This window comes from Gymnoscopelus braueri, assembly GCF_963280865.1.
Source record: "Gymnoscopelus braueri genome assembly, chromosome: 15".
Taxonomy (NCBI): Eukaryota; Metazoa; Chordata; class Actinopteri; order Myctophiformes; family Myctophidae; genus Gymnoscopelus; species Gymnoscopelus braueri.
In genome coordinates, this window is record NC_137620.1 from 34,368,480 (window position 1) to 34,393,107 (window position 24,628).

The 24,628-nt window shown below is 41.0% G+C and overlaps 1 protein-coding gene across 2 annotated transcripts; it reads right to left on the bottom strand.

Annotated features, from left to right (window-relative positions):
- Positions 1–1,144: 1,144 nt before the first annotated feature.
- On the bottom strand, positions 1,145–19,479 carry sepsecs (Sep (O-phosphoserine) tRNA:Sec (selenocysteine) tRNA synthase). 2 transcript variants are annotated; one of them, XM_080451373.1, is made up of 12 exons: positions 19,367–19,479; positions 18,520–18,644; positions 18,012–18,166; positions 17,615–17,733; positions 17,172–17,330; positions 15,925–16,078; positions 13,534–13,636; positions 11,950–12,079; positions 11,163–11,254; positions 6,851–6,941; positions 6,259–6,349; positions 1,145–2,384 (listed from the first exon to the last, which is right to left on the bottom strand). In XM_080451373.1, exons 2-12 carry the CDS (start codon positions 18,631–18,633, stop codon positions 2,138–2,140), a joined length of 1,455 nt encoding a protein of 484 aa, XP_080307499.1. In that variant the 5' UTR covers positions 18,634–18,644; positions 19,367–19,479; the 3' UTR covers positions 1,145–2,137. The 2 variants fall into 2 exon arrangements, with proteins under 2 accessions (XP_080307499.1, XP_080307498.1); XM_080451372.1 differs by having other exon boundaries at positions 1,147–2,384; positions 6,851–6,944.
- Between the last annotated feature and the right edge of the window lie 5,149 nt (positions 19,480–24,628).

The following is a 24,628-nucleotide window of genomic DNA, read 5'->3' on the forward strand; positions in this document are numbered from 1 at the left end:
CAGGGTGGTAGAACCCAAGACAATTCCACTGCTGAGAAGAACAGCATCTCCATCTCCATCTGTTTGCTTCTCTGAACAGCCAGATTTTGTGGATTTATCCGACAACTGAATCACAGCAATTTATGCTTGAAACGGGGGGGAAAAAGAAGAAAAAATTCAAATCATTAAAATAAATCTGTTAAGCAGAGCATTTTAAGAATTGAGGCTATTTCTGCAAATATCTAGTAATCCATGTTTTAAATATTCAGATTTAAGAAAGTGCACTGACTTCTATTTCACATAGTTGCAGATTCTCAAAGCACAATCAACCTCAACACTCTCCATAAGGTGTCAGCAGTCGCGTATGGACGACTTTGGTACAGCGAGTGCAATCGAAATATAGATAAGTCAGTGAAGCTTCACTGGGAGTTTATTTTTGTGCCGCGGGGCACTACCCGTTCCGCCACCAAACCACTCAACCTGCCATCCCTATTTTTGGAATATCACCAGAGATGGAATTTTCCAGTTATTTTGAAAAATAGAAAAAATAGGAGAAACAAATAGGAGGAAAAAACAAGTGCAAGCACAGCAGACAGCGCTTTGGTTACAGCTACAATCCCCATGGTCTAGTTCAAGACCTAGATTCTCAATTCTACAGTAAATAGAATAGAAATAGAAAGCTTTGCTATTTCTTAATATGAATGATCGGCACAGACACAGACTTTCACAGAGAATAGGCTCCATTATGCTCTACAGATCTGTGTTGGATGCGTGTCATTGACTCATTGATTACCTGATTTACCTCTTTCGGTCATATCAGTTACATAGGAAAATGAACAAGTGAATTCAATAGTGGGATAAAATGGGGGTTAATGTTCCCATGGCATTTGTATCATATTACAACTTACAGCCAGCTAGAGGGCATACCAGAACACACACACGTTGTAAACACAGCATTATATAAATACATTTTATCCTCTGTAATGAAATGGATAAAAGGCAATACTGTACATCACAATACATGGCATTATGTCAGCGTGGATCATGGACAACTATTAATTTCAAATACATTTACTTTGTTTTCTTGCCTAGTATCGCTTAACAAACCAAGAATTTAGATACATTTCAATTGATAACCACACCTTCTTGGCCTTACTATGTGATGCTGTATGGATGTGTATATGTGTGTGTATACATACACACTGAATACGTAAGACTTTAATCTAGAGACAATAGGACAAAGAGGAATTAAAAGTCAGCAAAAGAGATTATTTATTTATAGGGCCATAAGTTCAGGTCCCAAATACATAAGAATAATAACCAAAACATCCTTAACTCATTTACACATGACGGTGAATCACAAGTCTCACAAGAAACTCAAGAAAAGATGTTTCCTCAATCTCTGGAGCCGTGTTGCTTTCACCATTGTCACAGTAATGTAGGAAATATCAAGGTGCATTTAATCAGCAGCTGGGGATACAGAAATAAAATGTATGGACATCATGGTCTTTGATCATATGAGAGGATTGGAATGATATCAAAATACACACACACACCAGTATACTCCCGTTTGCACATTTATCTTAGGGTGGTGATGCTTCGAGCCACCAGGCTCTTCCTCAGAAGTAAGGTCTGAGGAGACATTTTTGCAAATGGGAGTATACTGGTGTGTGGACTATTTATTTTGATTACATGTTGAAGTTTTGATCCAGCACCCAGCCTAGTAGGTTTGGGATGTCTTCTGCCTTTTTCTCATCAGGATTGGAATGATGTAGCCACAAAACATCCATCAATAAGTGCTGTGCAACATACAGTACGCTACGGATCCAAGGGGGGGCAGGTGCAATCCAGACCCCAGAGGTTGGAACGGCAGACAAAAACGAAGTTGCTTTATTTATGTCACACTTGTCCTTGTAGAAAGACTTGAGCAGTGGAATTTCCTTTTGTATATACTTATTTGTTCAGAGTGCAGTAGTGGTTACAGTGGTTGTCGTGATCATTCTTGATCATTTAAGGGTAAAACTTCACGACCCCATTGACAAGTGTCACGTGACAAACATTGTGTTTTCAGCTGATTGGCTCGACAAAAACGATGTATTACCAAATTAAACCTTTGACACGAGTCGCAAGAGTCATGCAATTAAGTATAAATTAGTCTTTACTCTCCAGTAGAGTCCTCCTTGCCCGTTGCGGTCAACGGCGAACTGCTTCGGGCAGCGCTGCTTTCTTTCTTCAGCGTCTTCAGGCACTTGTCCAGTCTTTTGATGCACAGCGTCACGTCTTCTTGCGTGATGCCCACGGCTGAGGCGGCGTTGAGGTAGGGGCAAGGGTACGCCTCCGAGTGGGACATGAAGCCGCGGAATGTGTATCCGCTCACTGTCTGCTCCTTGCCCAGGGGTATTACCCTAGAAACAACAACCAGGATGGTTTAGTACAAGGGCTGAGCAATTATTCATTATGGTAGGCAGCATAACAATATACGATGCCATTTCTGCGCTGTATTCTGCCCTCCTAAACATAACTGGGCTTAAAGGGCTATTTCACCTTATTACACTTCTGGGGTCATTTTCAGGCATGCAAACAGCCCCGAGGTGAAAAAGGTGACAACATGTTGTTTTCTTTCGGGTCAGGTGTCACACAATTGCCCTATTTGGGTTCAAAAAGGTGACTGTAGCTGAAAAGTGACACTTTTGCATGTCTGCATTTTAATGTCTACTTGGACTTTTGTATGCACCCCAGACAGATTTTAAGTTGTTTGACAGTTCTTATTTGACGCGATATTAACTCTTTCATTACCAGACTTATTTCAGGCTGTGTCGTCCCAGTGCCACGAAAATGTGCATTTTTCCTCCGTTTATTTTTTAACATTGAAATGAATGGAGCAGCATTTTTTTGGATAGCGTTATCTCCTAGTTCCTTTGAGATAAACAAAAAAAAAAACAAGACCAAAAACTAAATATATATATATTAAAAAAAAAAAATAATAATAATTTTGTAATTTCCGTCCATGGCCATGAGAGCCATAGTAGAATCGGACGGGAATTCCGTTTTTTGTCAATAAAAGAGTTAAAGACGTCTATGGGAATTCAGAATGGGGGTGGGAAACCGCGAACCAGGTAGGATGTGTAAATTACGTCAGACTTCGGTGCTCTATTTTTAACCATGTTAGACTGACTCATTGAAAACACACATCCTTGGTTCTGGTGACTGATATTACCCTTCTAATGCGTGAGCAGGCCGTGTTTTTTCAAATTACTTTTTTTCTTTCTTTATTGAAAAATATTGAATATTGAAAAAACACGCCCCCCTCACGCATTAGACACAAAAGCCAGAGTAGACGTTAAAATGACCCCAGAAGAGTTTTAAACACCCCTTTAACGCTAAGCTAAAATGATGCACAATTTGAGAGAGAGGAACTCAATGTTTGGCTAAAAATAATTGAGAATTTGTATTAGATCAAAACGAGCAAGTAGTAAACACGTTAAGTGATGTAGTCTCACCTTTGGGACAGTCAGTGATTGGTGGGTGTAGGCTACTTATAGTATGGGGGAAATCGTAGAAGCATCTTTTGGTATGGGAAAATGGAAAGGCCAGATTTATATAGTTACATCATTAAATGTATAATTTTAATAGTCCTGTTTCTATGCAATATGCTCCCAAAATGTAAGAAGTACAATAAGCAACCAGTGGGAATGAACGTGTCGGGGAAAAAATGATAATCACAGAGAATGATGAGTCAGGTGTAAGAGCAGCTGAGTTGGAGCAGGCGTGTAGATGGAGATCGAACGTTAGCCTCAGAATAGGGACTCTAGGGTTCAAATGGTTGGTTGATGGATATAACCTCGACCAAGAACAATAGATGAAAGGAGAAATACTGCAACAGCTCGACTAGGCAGGGAGGGGGTACTGTCAAAACATATCTTGAGTAGGGCAGCAGGACGAACCATTCTATCAATGGCTTTTAGCGGCACAAACCTGAAACCAATCATTTCCAAGCACGTCAACGTGCTCGTCCCATTAGTTCTTGTCTCTATGGGAAGTGAATTCACCAGTCACCCAGCAACGCACCTCTCTCTTTACGCAGGCTCCTTGTGCTTTGTCAAACAGCAGAGCTGAGACACACGAGGCACTGCAGCATCCGCTGCTGAACACACAGCAAGCCTTTAAGTCTACAGCAGTGTCTGCTTCAAAAACACAACAACAGCTACAGTGCCGCTCTACTGTAGTGAGAGCCATACCTAGGGCTGAGCGATGTGACTACAAATCAATATCACGATTTTCTACAAACCTTTGCCTCGATTGCGATTAATGAACGATTAATAAAAAAAAAGATAATAGCGAAAATAGCAGATCTACAGGCTCACAACGTGTGAGAAAAGGTTAAAGCTCTATATTTTTTCTTTAATAAAGAGAATACACATTTCCAGGAGGGTTGCCAATTTTAGCCAATCAGGAGAGAGTACCCATTTACAGCTTAACATTTATAGTTTTCCAGTTCCAATTTGTTCTACTCATTTCTTTGTGTCATTACATTCCATTTATTGAACATATTTTAACAAAACAATATCACTTACCCTCCCTTTAAGTAGTTATTAGACTTTTTGAGTCGAATACAAAAAAATCTATTGGACTTCGTTTGTGTCGATTGTCATAAGTTGGTTATAAATATCGGTTTATATATATGGGTAATTTCCCAGCCCTAACCATACCTGAAAGCTAAATATCCATTGCTTCTATTTATAAGTGGATTTTAGAGTGTGAAAAACTATTCATAATTGTACTTCAGGTACTTCAGTTCCATTCATAGTTTTACATTATGAAAATGTGTAACAGTACTGGTGGCTCTGACGTTTTGGCCAGGCTGTGTTTCTGTCAGTGCAGTTCAGACTCACTTAAATGCAAAATCAATTACTGGCTACCTTTTGAGCCTATAAGTATATGGCGGAAAGCATTATGGAGCTGAAAAGCATTATGATAAGCTGTAAGCTTCCTTTAATCTGTTTTGTTGCATGAGAGAATAGCCTAATATTGATAGTTTTATTTATTTATGTTTTAAGGCAGCTGTAATTTTGACTGGATGCAGGTCTCAGCTTAAGCAATGGTCTTGAAGACCCACAATTATTTGTTGCAGTGGTATCAAGAAACCATTAATGACCAGGTAATTCTATTCAGCTAATGAAAACTCTTTCATTAGCTGAAAGTGAAACATATTCACTATGTCTCGCTTGCATGATTGCAAACTATGAGTCCTAAGAAAGGACTAAAAGCCTGCCAGCTTGGTAACATTACATATTTACAGACTACTGGGTGACTGAGATGAAAGGTGACAATCAAGAATGGACAGAGATCCCTCTGTGCTGCGAAGACAACGGTCGAACACCATCACTGGTTCTGAGGACATGTCTCTGGACATTGGCGTAACAACAGAAACAACACAGCTCTGTTGTCAATCAACTGTCATCGTCAGCTGAGCTGCAATGGCAGCGTCCCCATCAATTAGAATATGGCCCTGATAGTGCGACGCTGGACATTCTAATCATCGTGAGTGGCGTCTGCGCCGCGCTTCGCCACCAGAGGACTCAACCCGACAGCTGGATGTTCATGCTCCATTTAAAGTCCTTTAACCACTTGAACCCTAGCCCACTGATGGGCCTTGGGGATATTGCATGTGGGCCCCCCAAAAAATTGGCAAAACAATAGGGTGTAAATGATGATATAACAATATAAAAAAAACTATGTAAAAAAAAAATGATATCATGGTATTTTGTCTTTAAAATCTTTAAAATAAACGATCAATTGATTAGTAAAATAAACATGCTCTGAAAATGCACACTGCCCACCCATCTGACCATTGCCCACTAGGGATCAACCCCAGTGTTCCCCAGTGGCCCACCCACCTGACCACTTATGGCCGTGTTAAGTGGTCAGATGGGTGGGCCGCGAACGCTTTCGAGATTTTCAAGTGGGCCCTCGTCCAGAAAAGGTTGGGGACCACTGCTCTAGACTTAGTCAAACTGACCTGTGTCGGCTCTGTACCCTCTATATACCTAATCTCTTCGCCAAAACACAGCCCATCTACAAGCTCAGAACGTGTTGCGTACAGTAGAACGGCTATTTTTTGGCTAATGTTCCCCTCAGAACATGGATGCTCAAAAAGGGAGCAGGCAATGCTTCTTTGGGAAAGCGCTCATTCTAGTGTTAAGCCCTCCGTTTCCCAACCCGCCATGTTGTGCAGGCTGTTCATGGTGCTTCTGCGGCTGCGTGAGTGTGTTTTCATACCTGGCCCCGGACACCTGCCGGGTGAACAGCATGGAGCCAAGCTGAGTCACTGCCTTGTCATTCTCAGCCTGGAGGCCGTCCAGAGACACGGCTGGAGGACACACACACACACACACACACACACACACACACACACACACACACACACACACACACACACACACACACACACACACACACACACACACACACACACACACACACACACACACACACACACACACACACACACACACTATTTAAGACGATGACTTTGTATATGTATTTTCAAGAGCATGCCTGCTCAAAATGTCACTACTGGTGTTTAATTCCCATCTGCAAAGGGTAGCTACAAGTGTGCAGACATTCATTTGCTGTTTTCAGCATTGCAAGAAGACGCCTGGAGGCTCTTTTCTCATTGTACAGACATTAGTACAACTGTAAGCAGAAACAAAAAAAATGTGACATCATGCACTCTCAGAATGTGCTTGGCTTTGTGTACTAGTAATACACAAAGCCAAGCATTACAGTAGGGAGGACATTTAACCCTCGGGACATTGGGAGGACTTTTACTGTCTATGTAGTGACCAGTAATCCAGTGTTTCCAGCTCACCCAGTGAAATGGGATTATGTGGGGTGTGCAGCAGTCTCTCCCCATGGGCCTCGGCCAGAGTCTTCAGCTCCTGAGCCAGGAGGGAGTACATCTCCTTCAGCCGGGGTAGATGTGGGGAAGGCGGCAGGGAGACAGACATACACACACACACACACACACACACACACACACACACGCAAGAAAAGTACTATTAATAGCAGCACCAATGCTCCCCTTCTGCCCCCCCACCCAACCACAAGCTTAATTTAGCAGCAGCATGCAGCTTCGGTTTATTGCTAATCGAGCAAATCTGCCCCGGAGCAGCTTGCCTCCTTCCTCAATCACCACTCTCCTCCGTTCTTTGCCGCCGCCCCCCCCCCCCTGCCTGCTCTCCTACAAGCTTCAGAACAGTAGCTCACCTGTCTAACGACAGAAATCTGGCCATGCATTCACTCCCTCTCTAGCTGTTGTCGGGATCATTATTGTAGTCTGCCTCTGGGATCAATTAAGGAGGCATGGGAGGAAGAAAGCAGGCTTTTAGCCTTAGATTTGAACATGCTGCTAAGGTGCTGACTGTGTGTCTGTGTGGTTCGGAGCCCCAGCAAAATGTACAGCACAAAGGGGTGTGTGTGTGTGTGTGTGTGTGGGGATGCTTTTCTCTAGGTACCAAGGCCTGCTGGACAGTTGCAGATATTAAGAGGAGGAAGTTAACAGGATAGAGAGCAGTGCAGAAGAAAAAAAAACTGCAGCAGGAGCTGCACGATTAATCAATACAAATTTGAAATCTCAGCGATGACTACCTTCAGTTTCCAAATTGCAAGGCAGACAATTTAGTGTATGCGTGTGTGTGTGTGTGTGCATGTGTGTGCATACACGTGTGTGTGTGTGTGTGTGTGTGTGTGTATGTACAGTATAAGTGTAATGGTTAAACCCCATGCCTAACAGAGGATATACATAATTCACTTAATGTTATCCTTATTCCCTATTTTCTAGATGCAGATGTTTTCTGATGTGATTACACTGGTATGGTCTATGACCACACCAGAGATGCACGTCAAGCATTGGCCATTAAGATGACAACTGGTGACGTCCGCATACAGCATCAGCTGTGAAAAAAAGGCATATCTGTGGCTTGAATTATTAAAAGCCATGGACTACAGTATGTAGGGGGGTTGGGGGCTATGGAACTCACTCAGTTCTGCAGACACTATGGCAAACCGGTTAAATTATGCATAATCTGGACCCGGCAAAAATCAATACGTCCTGACAGTATCAGGTCATGTGACAGGCCAGAGGAATTTCCATAGACCATTGGGGCCAGTGGTATTTCGGCTAATAGTATTTGGGTATTGCATGCCAGCCTGTAGGGAGTGCCATTTTTAGATATCACTGGGTCACTTTATACCGTGTACAATAATGTAATCGGACACTGCATGCTCAAGGCATTTACTAAGAAAGTCGTTACAACAGCAAAGTACGGTGGAGGTAATTTGGAGGGGGGGGGGGGGGGAGGAATCTATCAAAAGCATTTCAGCTGGAAATACTGTATATGTTGCAGCTGTGGTCTCACCAAATGTTGGAAAAGCAGAGTTTGAGTTTTTTTCAGCCTAGCAAAAGGCCAGGGTGTGTGGGATTGGTGCAGTGCATAACAGCATGACGAGGAGAATACTGCATTGTTAGCCAACTCTGCTTCGGAGAGGGATGCCACAGGGGGATGTTTTGGAATAAAAATAATGTCTCTCTCTCTTGCTATACCATTCCCTTCTACTGAACACAAATGGCTCACACTCACTGGAGTTGGCATGTTGTCAGAACGCAGGCGAGAGTTGAAAACCTACATAGACTCTTGTGTGTGAGCTTTGCTTCAGGATAACTAAAACAGTAACTAAGAGTAACTAAAACAGCCAGAACAACTATGAGCTTGTAGATCTGCTATTTTTTGAAAAAGATTGAAAATGTTTGAAAATGTTTGAATACATATATATTTTTTAAGAGTTTTCCTTTTTTATTCTTTTTTAATGTTGCTTGTTTTTATTTTACTATCGTAAAGGAGAACTGGTTCTTAATTAAATTACCAGATTAAATAAAGGCTTTTAAAAATAATGATGGTACATGTTTAAAGTTATATGCTTCCTGTCACAGTCAGTTTCCTGAAAAGCTTGTTTGCGCTTTTATTTCCAGTAGACTTGATTACTGTAAAGCACTTTCTGCTGGACTGACAAATCAGGTGTTACATAATCCCCAGCTTGTTGAGAATGCTGCAGCCACACTTTTAACTAAAACCAAAGTTTGAACACATCCCTCCTGTTTCACTCCTGCTTCCCTTCACTGGCTCCCTCCGGTGAAGCAAAGAATGTATTTAAAAGTACTTGAATGTGCACAAAACAGATCCCTTACATCATAAGATAAAGGTCACCTAGAATAAATTCTAAATCAGTTTGTTGTGCCTTCACCATGGTCATTATGCACTCTCTGGCATCCACTTGAATTAAGGTATGCTACAACAGTGTCTTCTTTTAAAAAGCAGACTAAATACATATATCTTTTCACAAACCTGGTTTGGTTTAAAGTATGTAGTTATCTATTTCCTTTTACATTCTCATATCTTTAAACTTATTTTAAATATGCTCCTATTTTATATGTTTTGTCATGTTTGGCCATTGCCATTGAACTCTTCTTAAACTTGTATTATATTTGAGTGTAGACTTGCTCGTAAGTAAAGACCAATGTAGGATTCATAAAAGGTTGTGTACAGCCTTGATTTGTGTGCATACACTAGGGATGTGCGCAGGGGTTCATTTCATTGACATTTCAAGTAAACAATGCATGGTTAACTTTTATTTGAATTATAGAAAATAGCCAAAACTGATCATATTTTCTATCTATTATGGCCAAATCTCATCGGAAAGATATATTAGAAGAGTATATGAAATCCATTTGAAATGCTTATAATATTCAAATAGGTTACGTAGTCTTATTTTAAATGCAGTGCAGGAAAGTAGGTCAAATCAATTATGCGTGCATGCTGCCGTGTGTCGCTCCTTGAACACGCCCGTCTGGAGCACTCTACCGGTTCCCCATAAACCATAAAATGACATGTACAGTAATTGTCATATACTGTACTACTCTGTAGTGGTGGATGTCCAGCCATCAGTTGTGATTGAAACGTACTCTGCATTCTCAATGCTATCGCCTCCAATATTTGGGTTATTTTCTTCAGATCACAGCGGCGGCAGGCAGTAAACGAGGTAATAGGTTCTGTGCATTACTGTGGTCCCAGGTTTGCAGAACGTGGCATAAAAATATCCTGCTCCGGTTAATTTCCCCATACGGCTTAATTTGATTGGCTCTGCAATGGGTTTGAACGGGAAACACACATGAGGGTGTCATTTGTGTTCAAATCTGCTGCCGAGCCAATCAAACAAAGCTATGGGACACTGAACACGGAACAGGAAATGGGTACCGGTTTGCCACCTTCTGGAAACCTGGGACTACAATTACTGTTTGCACAGAGTGCCCAGTGTTACTATCGCCTTGGAGATCCACGTCCCGTCCAGGTGTTTAAATTGGATGTGATTTCTCATTGCTCCAGTTGGATTATTATATGCCAGATTCACTGGACACAACTTACAAGCAACATTCTTCTATCTTCTTCCAAATCAAAGTGTGCCCAAAATGTGCTCTTTTGTCGTGTCTGCTTTTGGCAGATCGCATTGACAGGCCCGCAAATCACCTTTGTTCATATTTAATTGGCACATATTTTTGGCTTGCTAAAAGCAACTTTGGATGCAATACCAAAATGTATAAAACAAAACATAATGCCACAGAACGGTCGGCTGTGACAAGCCTAATTGTACTCCATACTACGACTGTGCCGCTCATCAAAATGAGCAGATCAACAATCGTGACACAGCGTCATCTTGTAGGCTCTATATACCCAATTACCCATGGTCTTTTTGGCAAATGATTCCTCAAGAGATGGATTATAAACTAAGACCAATCAATATATGAAGGAATATTATGTATAGTCCATCACCAATGAATATAGGAAGGAATATATGGACAGTCTATCACCGATGAATATATGGATGAATATACAGTATGTACAGTCTATAAACGGTTATTCCAACAAGCATATGTCAATGTTTGGCAGTGAATATCCTCATAGTCTGTATTTAAGAGTGCCAGAATCCTCGTCAAGAAGTCAATAACGCACAGTGCAGGTCTTAAGGTCTCATATATCAGGCTTGGTGGTTGAGCCTGATGGCTGCAGGCTGCAGTGGTACCACTATGGCTATAGTGCATACAGTGTATGTGTAGAGTAGATGGTCACCTTTCTCTCTGCCAGGAGTTTCTTGAAGCCACTGGCTCCTAGTGTGAGCAGGGTGATGAGAACATCAAGGGAAGGTGAAGCCGATGCTCGACCTGGACACAGAGGTGAAAATACAAACCATTCACCTTTGCTCAACGTTCAAACAAGTAAGACAATCTGGGAAGTTGGCATTCACTTCAGAAATGCTGATTTTTTTTCTGTGGCCCAAACTCATACTACAACCTTGAGAAAACAACATTTTATATGTTTTTGTCAATACATTTTTGGGTAGAAATTGATAATACAAAAGCCTGCTCTCACAGAAAAATGAGGAAAACAGCAATTCAACAATTCTGGCATGAAGAATTATCTTTGTGTAGTGAAGTTCTCATGGAAACAAAACCACTGCTAAATATAACCCAGCAGACAATCCAGAGACCCAGCTAAACAAAAACAAACATTAGGAACAACCTTGGACTTCCCAACTCAAATTTCTCTGAAGAATGTGTAGTCAAATGTTGCCACAGAGAGAGCCTACTTCCAATTTTTTTTAACTCAAATCTTTGCAATACTAGGGTGTATTTGCAAAAACGTATATCTTTTGTGAAGCTAGAGAGTTGCCTACCAAGTCAAATTGATAATTCAATGTTCATATTCAAATTCAATTATTTCTGATGTTGTACAAAATATAGAAGCTCTAACAGATATCTGCTGGTTCCAGGCTGCCAGGCTAATGGCACTCATTAGTCTTCCCAGGACAAGCCAAGGCTGTTTGTGCTTTACAAATTATGAAATAGTAGCCACTAACCTGGGTACATCTGGCTTATCTCCTGTATGAAGGACTCATTAAAACCTGCTATTATGGCGCCACCCACTGGCACCATGAAGTTCTTGTCTAAGCTCTGTACAAAGGCATCAATTCTTCCAACACGAGCACCCTGGGTGAAGACACTTCAATGAAATGATAGCCTACACAACAATACCCATGGCAACAATGAGTACATTACAACTATACTGTATGTCAGTGATTAAATGTCAAACAAAAACGTAAAATGATCGTAACAGAAAACATAAATGAAATGTTTAAAGACCCGGAACCCATCTGTGTCATTTTAAGATTTCTTTGGTCTATTCAAAAATAGCAAATATACAAGCTCTTAGCGTGGCACTGAGTGCCGCGCTAAGAGCTTGTAGATTTTTTTTTATCGTGATTTTTTGCAAATCTTGATATTATTTTTAAAGCGAACATTTTTAACTCAAATTGAAACACTGATATATAGACACATACGTTTTTTTCTGAAAAAACTGTTAGGATTTAGAAGACATTTTCAGAATCCCCAGAAGCAAATATTTAAGTTACAAATGTTTGCTTTAATAAATATATATATTCAAAGATTTGCACACATTTTCACGATTTTTCAAAAAAATAGCCAAAGTATAAAATAATGGTTGAAATGTAAAATGAAAGATGCTTTTCCGGGTCATAATGGGTTAACTCTCTCAGTGCCAGGCCCCGAGTTATCCCGAGTTTTTTCTGAATACCCTCAGTGCCAGAACGAGAGATCCTGAGTTTTAAAAAAAAATAAAAATGTTCAGAACCCAAGATATCATTATCTGAAGATTTGCAGCTGCATCCACTCTTTGTTTAACCTATAACTGAAAAAGGCTGTATCTCGCTTCCTAAGCACTTTTTTTTTACTTTGAAAAAAAACAAAAAATTGCTGGCACAGTTCGCAATATTTTTTTTATTTCATTGGCACTGAAAGAGTTAACACATTGAGTGCCAGGTTTTTTTTTAAACAGGGTACAGTCAGTGCCTGGATTTTTAACCATTTTTTAACCTTTTTCAAGTAGTCACAAAATATTTTCAGTGATCACCGTCCTCACGGTGATCCCCTCATTACACACATAGAGGTCTCGTACAATCGGGGGAATTTTTTTTTAAACATTCGGTAATCCGTTCCATAGTTGCAGCCAGTTGAAAATAGTCGAAAATAGTCAAAAATACATAATAAAAAAAAGTACACAGGAGCCGAGATACAGGCTTTTGAAGTAATAAGTTAACCAGGAAGTGGATTGGAGTCTAAATCTTCGAAAAATGATATCTCCTGGTGCTGTGAAGGTGCTTTTTTTTTTTTTTTTTTTTCAAAAACGGTCATAACCGTTTTTGGCACACAACGCATGGCTTCTCAAAAACGGTCCGGACCGTTTTTGGCACTCAATGTGTTAATAACAAATCATCTAAAATTGGTTTGGAAATGAATGCATTCAAGGGTCAAATTCAATCTTGGATTATGTGTAACAAGCTTTCACGTGTTTAATTGAATGACATTGTAGTGGGTCGCGTGTAAGGTATACAATGTACGACAAAAAGGGCATTAGTAGTACCAACCTGCTGTATCAGGTGCATACATTTGGATGACTGCACTCCATAGGCGTTGTTGACAATGTGGGGGATGTTGTAATTGGCACACATAGTGGCCAATTCCTCCACCCTGCATGACAAGACAAGAAGAGAATGGGACTTACAGTACCTACTGTACTTAGACATGATTATGATCCCAACATAACCGTGGGCAAAGACACTGGCTTTGTCTGAGATCACACTATAACACTCTGTAACACTTTGCTAGATGAGCAGACACAAGTTCTTATATCCTTACGCTTAAAGCTGCAATATGTAAGTTGTTGAGCTGAATCTCCCACGTGGGAGACCAAACATTTACCTCTCATCCAAGAGGGAATCTTTCAGGATGTCAAAGGGGGAGGTAAACTCACTTCTCCCATACAAAGGTGATGGCATTCACTGTCTACATCCGCCCCCCCCCCCCTTTGTTTTATATTTGTTGATGATATTGTATTTTGGTGTTTATTTTTATGCTATGTTGATAAATTGAATACATAGGACCACAATGGAAACAAGTCCCCATGACTTTTTTTGTGTTATCCTTTTAACCCAAATGTATGACTGTACCTCACGCTGTTTGCATTTCTGTTTAATAAAGTATTCAATCAATCAATCAATCAATCAATCAATCCTCACTTGGCATGGGGAGATATTGTGTTCATGAGCTTCAGACAGCACTATTTGTCAACCAGATGGTGTCTTACCCAACACCAGGGTCTGCATTTCTCAACTTATTTCCAAAGTTATAGCCAAAGGTATGCATAGTCCGTTTACATTATGTTGGTACCTAGCTAGCTCACTAACTACAGTTTGAAATAGGTGATAATCTATTCCGTCTACCAATTCGGACGGCTGGCTTGCCGACACGTGACGTGAGGCCTTCAGGCTCATGAGGCACGCCTCAAGGCATGTTGAGCGAGTGCCCATGCCAAGCAGCCGTTGGCCACCTCATGATAGCCTACACACAAACAGCCTACAGGCCCTCCCAACCAGTGCAGATGTGCTAGGTATATTGCATTAACATACTTTACCACACAGATTGGTTAAAATATAGTTTTATTCCTTACATAATTATAACGAAAAACATCACATGGATGCACCTGGGACGTATCATCAGTGTTGTAGCCTGGGGTCATAGGATGTTTCGGGTCTCGCAACATACACCCTCACCCAGGTGACCCAGCCAGGGTTGATCAAGCCCCGACTTACGTCCCAGTAGCTACCCACGGTCAGTCCTATAGGGCAAGACAGGGCCACTCAGTCCGCTTCTCCGGAAATACTCTGCCGGGACTCGGGGAGGCTCTGGCACGTGGAGGGACTAGGCTCTGTGGGTTGTCTCCTGGCCGGGCTCCTCCTTCGTCTCACCAGGTCCAGGACCTGAGCGTTGCACCAGACTCCCCTGCTCCAAACATTTCATTCTGGTGTGATGGTGTCTTGGCCCGTGGTGGTACTGCAGGCTCCCTTGCGTCTTACTTGAATGGTCCTCCCAAAGGCCTCACCGTGGATTTGTTGGGCTTCTTCCTCACGGAAGACACAGACTGGGGCGCCAACCCAAACTGCTCCCGGGTGCCGTCTACATTCCGGCTGTCACCCGTCTCTCCGGTGGTCACCAATCTATTCCTGGTTGTCACGTAGTCTATAAATTCCTATGAGCCACTATAAATAGAATAACTATAACGAAAAACATCACATGGATGCACCTGGGACGTATCATCAGTGTTGTAGCCTGGGGTCATAGGATGTTTCGGGTCTCGCAACATACACCCTCACCCAGGTGACCCAGCCAGGGTTGATCAAGCCCCGACTTACGTCCCAGTAGCTACCCACGGTCAGTCCTATAGGGCAAGACAGGGCCACTCAGTCCGCTTCTCCGGAAATACTCTGCCGGGACTCGGGGAGGCTCTGGCACGTGGAGGGACTAGGCTCTGTGGGTTGTCTCCTGGCCGGGCTCCTCCTTCGTCTCACCAGGTCCAGGACCTGAGCGTTGCACCAGACTCCCCTGCTCCAAACATTTCATTCTGGTGTGATGGTGTCTTGGCCCGTGGTGGTACTGCAGGCTCCCTTGCGTCTTACTTGAATGGTCCTCCCAAAGGCCTCACCGTGGATTTGTTGGGCTTCTTCCTCACGGAAGACACAGACTGGGGCGCCAACCCAAACTGCTCCCGGGTGCCGTCTACATTCCGGCTGTCACCCGTCTCTCCGGTGGTCACCAATCTATTCCTGGTTGTCACGTAGTCTATAAATTCCTATGAGCCACTATAAATAGAATAACTATAACGAAAAACATCACATAATTTATATGTTTCGGATTGCAGGCATTGAATGTTTTCAAGGAAAACTTGCATAATAAAATGTACGTGTAAAGCCTATGATTACCTGTCAGGGACACGTGGAGCAAAACAGGACGTTGTAGAGTGGACACACAGGATGTTCTCTGCACCAAGCTCCTCAATTTTGCGCTCGACTGCCTCCAAGTCTGTCCGCAACTCGTCACCTTCTAGAGTGTTCTCCACCACCACTGGCTCAAACCCTAACAAGGGTGGAGACAATACAGTAAGAAATTAGCTAGATATGATGGCTGTTTGTTGCTTGCAAAATAATGTGTTTGTATGATAAGTACTGTAGGTGTAAATTACTCTAAGCAAAAACTGTCTAGCAACATAACTGACTCTTGAATTATGGTGGAATTTACACTGTGCTGTATTTAATGACCTAGTCTGTATCCAAAGATGAATAGAATATGTTACTGGCCACATAATACATTTCCACATATTATGTGGAGATACAATATATGACCCATGTATCTGTCCAGGACATGATATCTACATTCACCTTTCTCTGACCAGGGTTGATTATTGCAAATGTACACCAGAACAGAAAGGCTAATGGCAGGCACACACTGCACAAATGTCAGATCACTGTGCAGTTCACACTACACAACTTTATGTCTTGTAAATCGGCTGACTACATCACACTATATTGATCTTTCACCAGGTCATCTCTGGCAAGTCTGGTCATAAGAACAGGACATTACGTGATGAGATACGTGACACTATTGTTGCCCGGAAAATGACAGCATAAAATGTATAAAATTACATCCTGTACATTACTGTAGAGGTCAGATTGTAATCACTGACATTTTTCATTCGTTCCTGTACTCTGTCTGCTGTACACGCCAAAGAAAGTGTGCAGCATTATTCTAGCCTGTGAGTTTCTGTACAATAAGCTACTGCGCAGGATGTGACAAAAAAACAAAACAAATTTCTTGTAGGGTCATGGCTACACCATTCCGTGATACAGATTCCAAATAGTTTTAACTTTTTAGCTTAACTATATTTAACAGTGCAATTGTTGCTTTAGAAACATTTATCATGGCTGGATTACACTGGGATCAATCAAGCTTTCTATCTTTTTACGTATCCATCTTGTCCTTATATCTGTCTGTCTGTCTGTCAAAAAAAATACATTGGTCACGTCTTTGAAGAGTTCACATATAGCGATCAAAACCTCAGGGAGCGAACGCCTATTTGCCTAGGAAAACCAACATATAATGGCTTACAACCACTTGAGACCAACTTGACACATCGGTTCTGCCATGAGGAAAACACAGTTGGTGCTCTCACCTGCAGTAATCATGGCTTTGAAGCATGACTTCTGGTCGATGCGGGGCCAGATGATGTAGCGAGCCTTGGGCCTCTGGTGGCGAAGAGTCAGGAAACACAGGGTCAAGCTCATCCCGGTCGCCATGGGGACCACAAAGCAACTAGCCACACTTCGTACACCTGTTGTAAATAAAAACAAAAACAAATAAAACATTCAATAACATTAAAATATACATATTTTTTAAATATATTTTCATTCGCACCTGAGATTTTAAATTTGAATGAAGAGCTCTATTTTCCTTGAAAGTAGGACAACATCTTGCTCAAATAACTAGGAAACATTTACACGATGATTTCAACAGCTTTTCAACATTCTAGAAAAAGACAGGATGCTTTAATTGGACTGACAATGTTTGGTTGTCTTTGACTATGTCAGTTCAAACACTGATATGCTGTGTACACACCTGACAGTTTCAGAATGTCCAAAACAACCGAGTTGGTCAACTTATTAAGCAGGCTGGATCCTGCTGCTTTGGGCTGAACTGCAGCAATGTCTCCAGATCGACCTATGCCATGGATCAACCTGCGTTGCAATGCACAGGTCCTTATTAGAGCCATCAAATGTTAAAATGTGAGCACATAATCATTTCTGAACAGATCTGGGCCTTTGGCGAGGATTTACCTACCTTTAGCTGTACACTAAAAAACAAACATAATATACAGTAGTTTTGATCAGATATCATAAGTCTAATTTGTACTTCATTTTATGTCCGTATCACTGTACAAGAATAAATGTTTTCCAACTAAAAGACAGTTATTCTAGTATAACGTCTCCCAGACTCTACTGAACCACAGTAAGACCTGTAATGTCGTCTAGCCACCAGGCTGGATGCCACTCTGCCTTCCCTCTCTCCTACGCCACAGTTTCCAAGGAAGTTATTGCTGTCCATCACAGCCAGCTCATTCAAGAAAAGCTCTATGGTGCTCTCGTTCCATCCTTCCTCTGGACACTTGCCCTGGAAGGAACAGAAAGCAAATAGCCGAGGCATTTATCTATTAAGCCTATATGGTCTGCTACTATCAAATTGAGGCCAAATGCTGATTTTCTAGTTCAAGAGAGGGAGATGGCTGCTTCTGGGATAAATGTGACGCGATGTGCTCTTTCATAAACGGTAGGGGTTTTGAATAAAATTGAAAAGGATCACAGCACTCTCAAAATAAAATGTATTCATCAATCTGGCAGAGTTCATTTTAACATAAAAGTCAGAAATGACGACACATTATGGCCACATCATGATCCCTTGGGAAACGATACTGACCTAAAAACATATGTTTTTGTTGTATAATTTAATTTTCTTATTGATTTTACCTGTTCCAATAAGTGCCTGATCAGCTGCTCATGGCTGCGACGTGCCTGACACCCTTGTCGGATGTAGGAAGGTGAGACTATCTTCTCACACAGGGTGAAGTTGTCACCGTTCATCTCTGCTTAGGCTGTCAATGACACAACATGTTATAATGACTAGACAATCATGTTATGACTCATGGATCAGACTAGGGGTGCAACAGTTAATCGAACTAATCGATTGAATCGATCATAAAAAATATCGATAATTGATCGATTAATAATCAATCGCTTAAAATTACACTTCTTGATTATACGATTAATCGAAAAAGTAATCGATAGAATAATCGCTATGGAAAATATACTATATATACTACTACTATACTACTACTTTAACAGTTTGCAAAAAAAAGGCACGGTGCCACAGATTTATACAAAAGAATGCTAAGAGGATAACCCAATAAGCCCAGGGCTTGTTTCCATTAAGGTCCTGTGTAATCAATTCATCAAGACATTTAAAGACAAACATTAATATACAGGTATACAGAATATTTTTAATCCTTTGTTTTGCTGGATATACATCTATTGATGTGGTATAGATAGATAACATGCTAAAGATAAAAAATAAATAAAAAATGACAACAACGCGTGAATGTCGCGATGCGACGCGTTGTGAGCTTGTAGATCGGCTATTTTCAAATAAATCTTGCGGGGAAATTTTAATACGCAGATCTGGCAACCCTGCTTATAACGTGCTAGCAACCAAGCTACCATGCTAAACTTCTGCTTCCATTCACAGAAGCCAGCTTAAATGAGTCTAAAGAAGCAGGTCTGTCTGCCCTGACCAGTGTCATGGTGTTATAAGTCTTACCTTTACCACTCTCCTACAACGATACCGTTTGCATTACTTTGTCACGGTAACGTAAAGGATTGACTGCATGTAAACAACGGGCACATTGGGGAGCTGTACCTACTACTAGAACAAACACACCAAGGATTCGTCAGTGACGTCACAGCAGCGTCATCTAGCGGCGGAAGTGTTTCAGACTCAGCCTGACCAGTGTTGCCAGATTCTGTGAGAGAAACAAGCAACCAGGTCTAGGAAAACCAGCCCAAAAGAAGCGACTATATGGGCCACATGAGCACTTTAGTTTAACATATACACCAGCTATTTGAAAATAGCAGATCTACAAGCTCACAACTTCAAATCAAATCTTGCGGGGAAATTATAATAAGCAGATCTGGCAACCCTGGTTGTCGCACATATTGATCATTTCACTCGAAAGAAAAATTGAACTTGAAATTAAAATGTTCAAATGTGTAATTTTTAACTAGCAAAACTTGTAGAAATGGTCACGCACTAGCACAGCGGACATACCGGGTAATAACAACAACGCACAGTCGCACACCTACATCATGCGGACACAACCACAGGGTGGAGCTGTTGACTAAACAATCATAGCTAGATGCCAACAAGAGATCAACACATCTAATGGCATTGTAAATGATCAACATCATGGTATTGTAATCAACTCAGCGGCGGTAATTATATTGGGCTGCAATTACCTGGTAGTACTTTGAACAGCTGCCTATAAATCAAATGAAATATTATTATTCAGTTATTAGTTATTTATTATATGTCCATACGTGTGATAATAAACAAATCACTTCACCTCCCTAGACTCCACTGATACATCTCTCAACTTAAAGGTTTAGTTCGGCCACTCTGGTACATGGGGATGTTCCTCCATGACTGTCACTGGAGGCTGAAGTCTTCCCTGCTGTCCCTGCTGCAGTGCAGGGCCTCTCTGTTGCATGTGCATATCCCCTGGCTGCTGTCTCCGCTCCCCTATCAGGGGCATCATTTGGGGTCTCACTGATGACAATTGCCACCTTTATAAGTGTTCATATCCAACCTCAAATTCAGTTATTTTATGCATATCCCAACCCCAACTCTGAACTCTTTTTTTTGGCAGATTTTAATCTGATTTAAGATCAACGCTGAGTGCATCTCAAACCATGCCTGTCTTCATGTGACATATGACTTGTAGTAACTTATTTTTGCTGCCCCATACTTTTTCTGAAATGACACCTCTGCCCCCTATGTAACTCCACAGGGCCTGCCTGCTTCAGGCACACACCTTTCCATCATCGGCCCGTCAAGTCCCCGCAGGGAGTGGTTTCATGGGCTGGCCGACATTCACCTCAGCCAGAGCTGATGGTCAAGCACTTATTATCAGTGGTGGAAAGTAACTAAGTACATTTACTCAAATACTGTACTTAAGTACACCTTTGAGGATGTTTACTTTACTGGAGTGTTTCAAATTTTCAATACTTTCAACTATATTGTACTTTGTTACTCCACTACATCTACAAGCTCACGTCAATCTACAAGCTCACGACACGTTGTGAGCTTAGGCTAGCTGTTATTTATTCCCCAGAATAGGGAAGTTATGGTTCAAATCAGTTCGGAGGATGAGTCTTTCCATTCACTTGCAGTGGTTCAGTCTTGGAACATATCAGTTTGAAAATACTTGTCTGTGTGGAATTAGCACATTAATGCTGTGATAACATAATACAAATCTGGTCATGAATTTGGTGTGTGTGTGTGTGTGTGTGTGTGTGTGTGTGTGTGTGTGTGTGTGTGTGTGTGTGTGTGTGTGTGTGTGTGTGTGTGTGTGTGTGTGTGTGTGTGTGTGTTCGTGTGTGTGCATATTATTTTTCATGCTTTTGTGATTCTGTAGTTTTAAAAGATTTTAACTTCTAACTGTTAAAACTCTTTGTCTTTAAAGAAATAAATACTGGTTTAGAGATTCATTGATAGACACAAGAGAGCATTATAAAACATGTCATAGTTGTAGGCTACTATAAAAATTAAATGTTTTCCATGATCATCATTGATCAGATTTGATTTGAGTGTAAAGGTAATGAATCGTTTCCTCAACAATGGAACAGGCTGTGGTGATCATTCGTGTTCTGCATCACTGTTCCCCTCTGCTGCTCTGAACGGGCTACGAGATGGAAGTGAGGCTCAGGAGCATGTCCCCCAGGTGAGCTGTGTAAAACTAAATTACATTTTCAACTGTCCAAAGCAATGCAATTTGCACTATCGAAAAGGTTATACAGTAGCTGAAGGTTAAGGTGCTGCATGTTCCCAAATGCTCCTATTTACATATATTCTAAGCCTTCAAAAGGCGGGAAAAACACGGAAAACATGAGATGAGACACTTTATTAATCCCCAGTGGGAAATTAAGGGTGTTACAGCCACTAGAAAAAAAGAAAACACAAAAGACAATACAAAAAACAACAACGATACAACCAACACTCAACAATACAAGAAAACTGAGCAAAGGTAAGGGTTCTCACACTTTGTATAGACTGATAGCTGTTGGCTAAAAGGAGAGTTCGTACCGCTCCTATTTGATCTTAGGTGGAATGAGCAGTGGTGGAAAGTAACTAAGTACATTTACTTAAGTACTGTACTTAAGTAAATTTTTATAGAAAAAAATATAGAAGGACATATCGAAGTACCTCAAATGCTGGCTCATCCGAAAGAGGATGACCAGTATGATCAGTCCAGAGGACAATGGGAGATCGGCCAGATACCTGTCAAAACCAGAAATTACAGCTATGACAAAGAGAATAGTAGTAGTAGTATACTACCACATGCTGCAGGGCTGAACAAGAAAAATGGGAACGTGAAATGCATCCGGTTGTTGAACAAAGTGTTTCATGTTTGGCATTTGTATAAATGCGCTTGTTACAGGTCACTGTGTGTACACACAACTATACAAAATATTGCAAAACATGAGACCCCACCAAAAGAGCATTCCAGATAGGAGACATTCAAAGAAGCACTGTCTTGAGCAGAGGTGAGAGGTGACCATAGCTAAAATGGGTAGAGAGGCCTTCTGGGAAACAGATGGTCCCCGGTTTGCGCCCCCAGTCTATGTGTCTAAAAGTGCCCCTGAGCAAGACACTTGCCCTAACTGCTCCCTGGGCGTTGCCCCCATAGCGCCCGCTGCTCCTAATTTACAGCTAGGATGGGTTCCATGCAGAGGACAAATTTAATGTACGTGCAAATGTAGTGACAAAACAATTCCCCTAAGGAGTGGTGCATATTATTATTAGAAGTGACACAGATGAACTCAACAATCATTCTAGATCTATCCTTCAGAGGGGAATAGCATTAATGAAAGAGTAAATACATTTACCCTTTGAGGTTCATATTTCTGTTAAAGTCTAATAAATCCACATTATTGTGTCTTTGAAACAATGTAAAACAATTATGTACATTTGTGATATTTCACATTCTAAACATTTTGGTGTCCTTGCACTCATAAAATAAGATGTACGGTGGTACCAACAAAGTGTCAGTCATGTGATATTGGCATATCGTATGTGCTTTCTGTGACTTGGAAGTATTCAAACTCTAGTGTGTGGCAACCTTTACTACTTCCTATAATCATTCATACCAAATAATGGCATGTATTTAATATGTATGTTTGTGTCTTATAGTTCTTGTGACAGTCCAAACCACGACAGGATAAGACCCTATAAGATCCTCCAGGCCAAGTCCAAACCACAAATCTGTCCCCCGGCAACTGGATTTGGAAGTTAAAGCCAGAAAAGTTCAGTTTAGTTCAGTTTTTTATTTATTTATAGTGCAACATCACATCACCCCAAGGGTTCTCTGTACACTTCACAACAAGTCATACAACAAAACACACTAGCAAAGAATACACAGTAAAATGTGCCAGCACGTACTGTATGGTCAAACAGTCACCATGCGGCAGTGCACAGCTGAAAAATGTACAGATCAGCAAAAAGTTACGTTTTACAACACTGTGAAAGGCACTCATTGATTCCTATTCGGTTAGCAAGGAGGGCAGACACAAGAAAATTGTAGATGCATATCCTTGTTTCAAGGACATTGGACATGTAAATCATTATTGAATGGGCATAATTAAAAACATGCTACCAACAATATGATACCAATATCCTCCTAAGTGATGCATTCAAATGGACATGTTTATTGTTATTGTTTCACGTACTAGTGTCTTGTCCTTCTTTTTCATCTGATATCCTTATCGTTTAATGTTTCTGTTTTTTCCAATGTTAATCGTTGGTCAGATTTGACATGGCGCATTTGATACGAGTGTAAATGTAATGAATAGTTTCCTTAACAATGTTGTGTCGTTTCGTGATTCTTCGTGTTTTACCATTACTGTTTCCCTGTATGTCTGCTGCTCTGCAGAGGCTATCAGATGGGAGTGAGGCTATTGAGCACGTCTTCCAGGTGAGCTGCGTAAAACAGTGCTTCTCAAACATTTTCATGTCAAGGACCCCCACATTGGTATGTATTCGGCCACGGACCCCCATCTAAAAAGTTGGACTGGCCTCCAAGTACTGACACTGACACTGCCAAGGGAAGTCACGTAGCATTAGACCCTGTCTTGCTCTGTTCTGGGTTGAGTTGGTTAAGTGTGCAAATATTTAATAAAGCTGTTTCCTGCATCGTGAAGTCGTTTTTATGGCGCTTCTTTGGATCTCCAACCCACTGGTCATTACAGGAGATTGAGTGATTTAATAGCACAAGTTACAGAGAAGTGCTTCTCAGATCAGTGGTTCTCAAAGTGGGGTCCATCTCAGAGGCAAATATTGTACTTTTTACTCCACTACAATTATTTGAAAACTTTACTTACTAGTTACTTTGTAGATTTTGATTATTATTAAAAAACATAGATTAACCGCTTCAGCCCTATATACATTTCGGCCATTTGAAAATAGCCGATCTACAAGCTCACAATGCCTTGCGATACGACACATTGTGAGCTTGTAGATCTGCTATTTTCAAAATACTTTTATACATTGTATACATTCAAAAACATGTGAAATGGGACATCCTGCATAATGAGTACTTTTACTTTTGGTATTTTAAGTACATTTTGATGCCAATACTTTTGTACTTTTACTCAAGTAAATTTTGATTACTGGAACTTTTACTTGTAACAGAGTGTTTCTACATTGCAGTATTGATACTTTTACTTAAGTAAATAAATGTAGTACTTTCCCCACCACTGTAAAGATTGTACAGCAAAGAACTTACTTATGGGCACTGGGCAGGGGTAA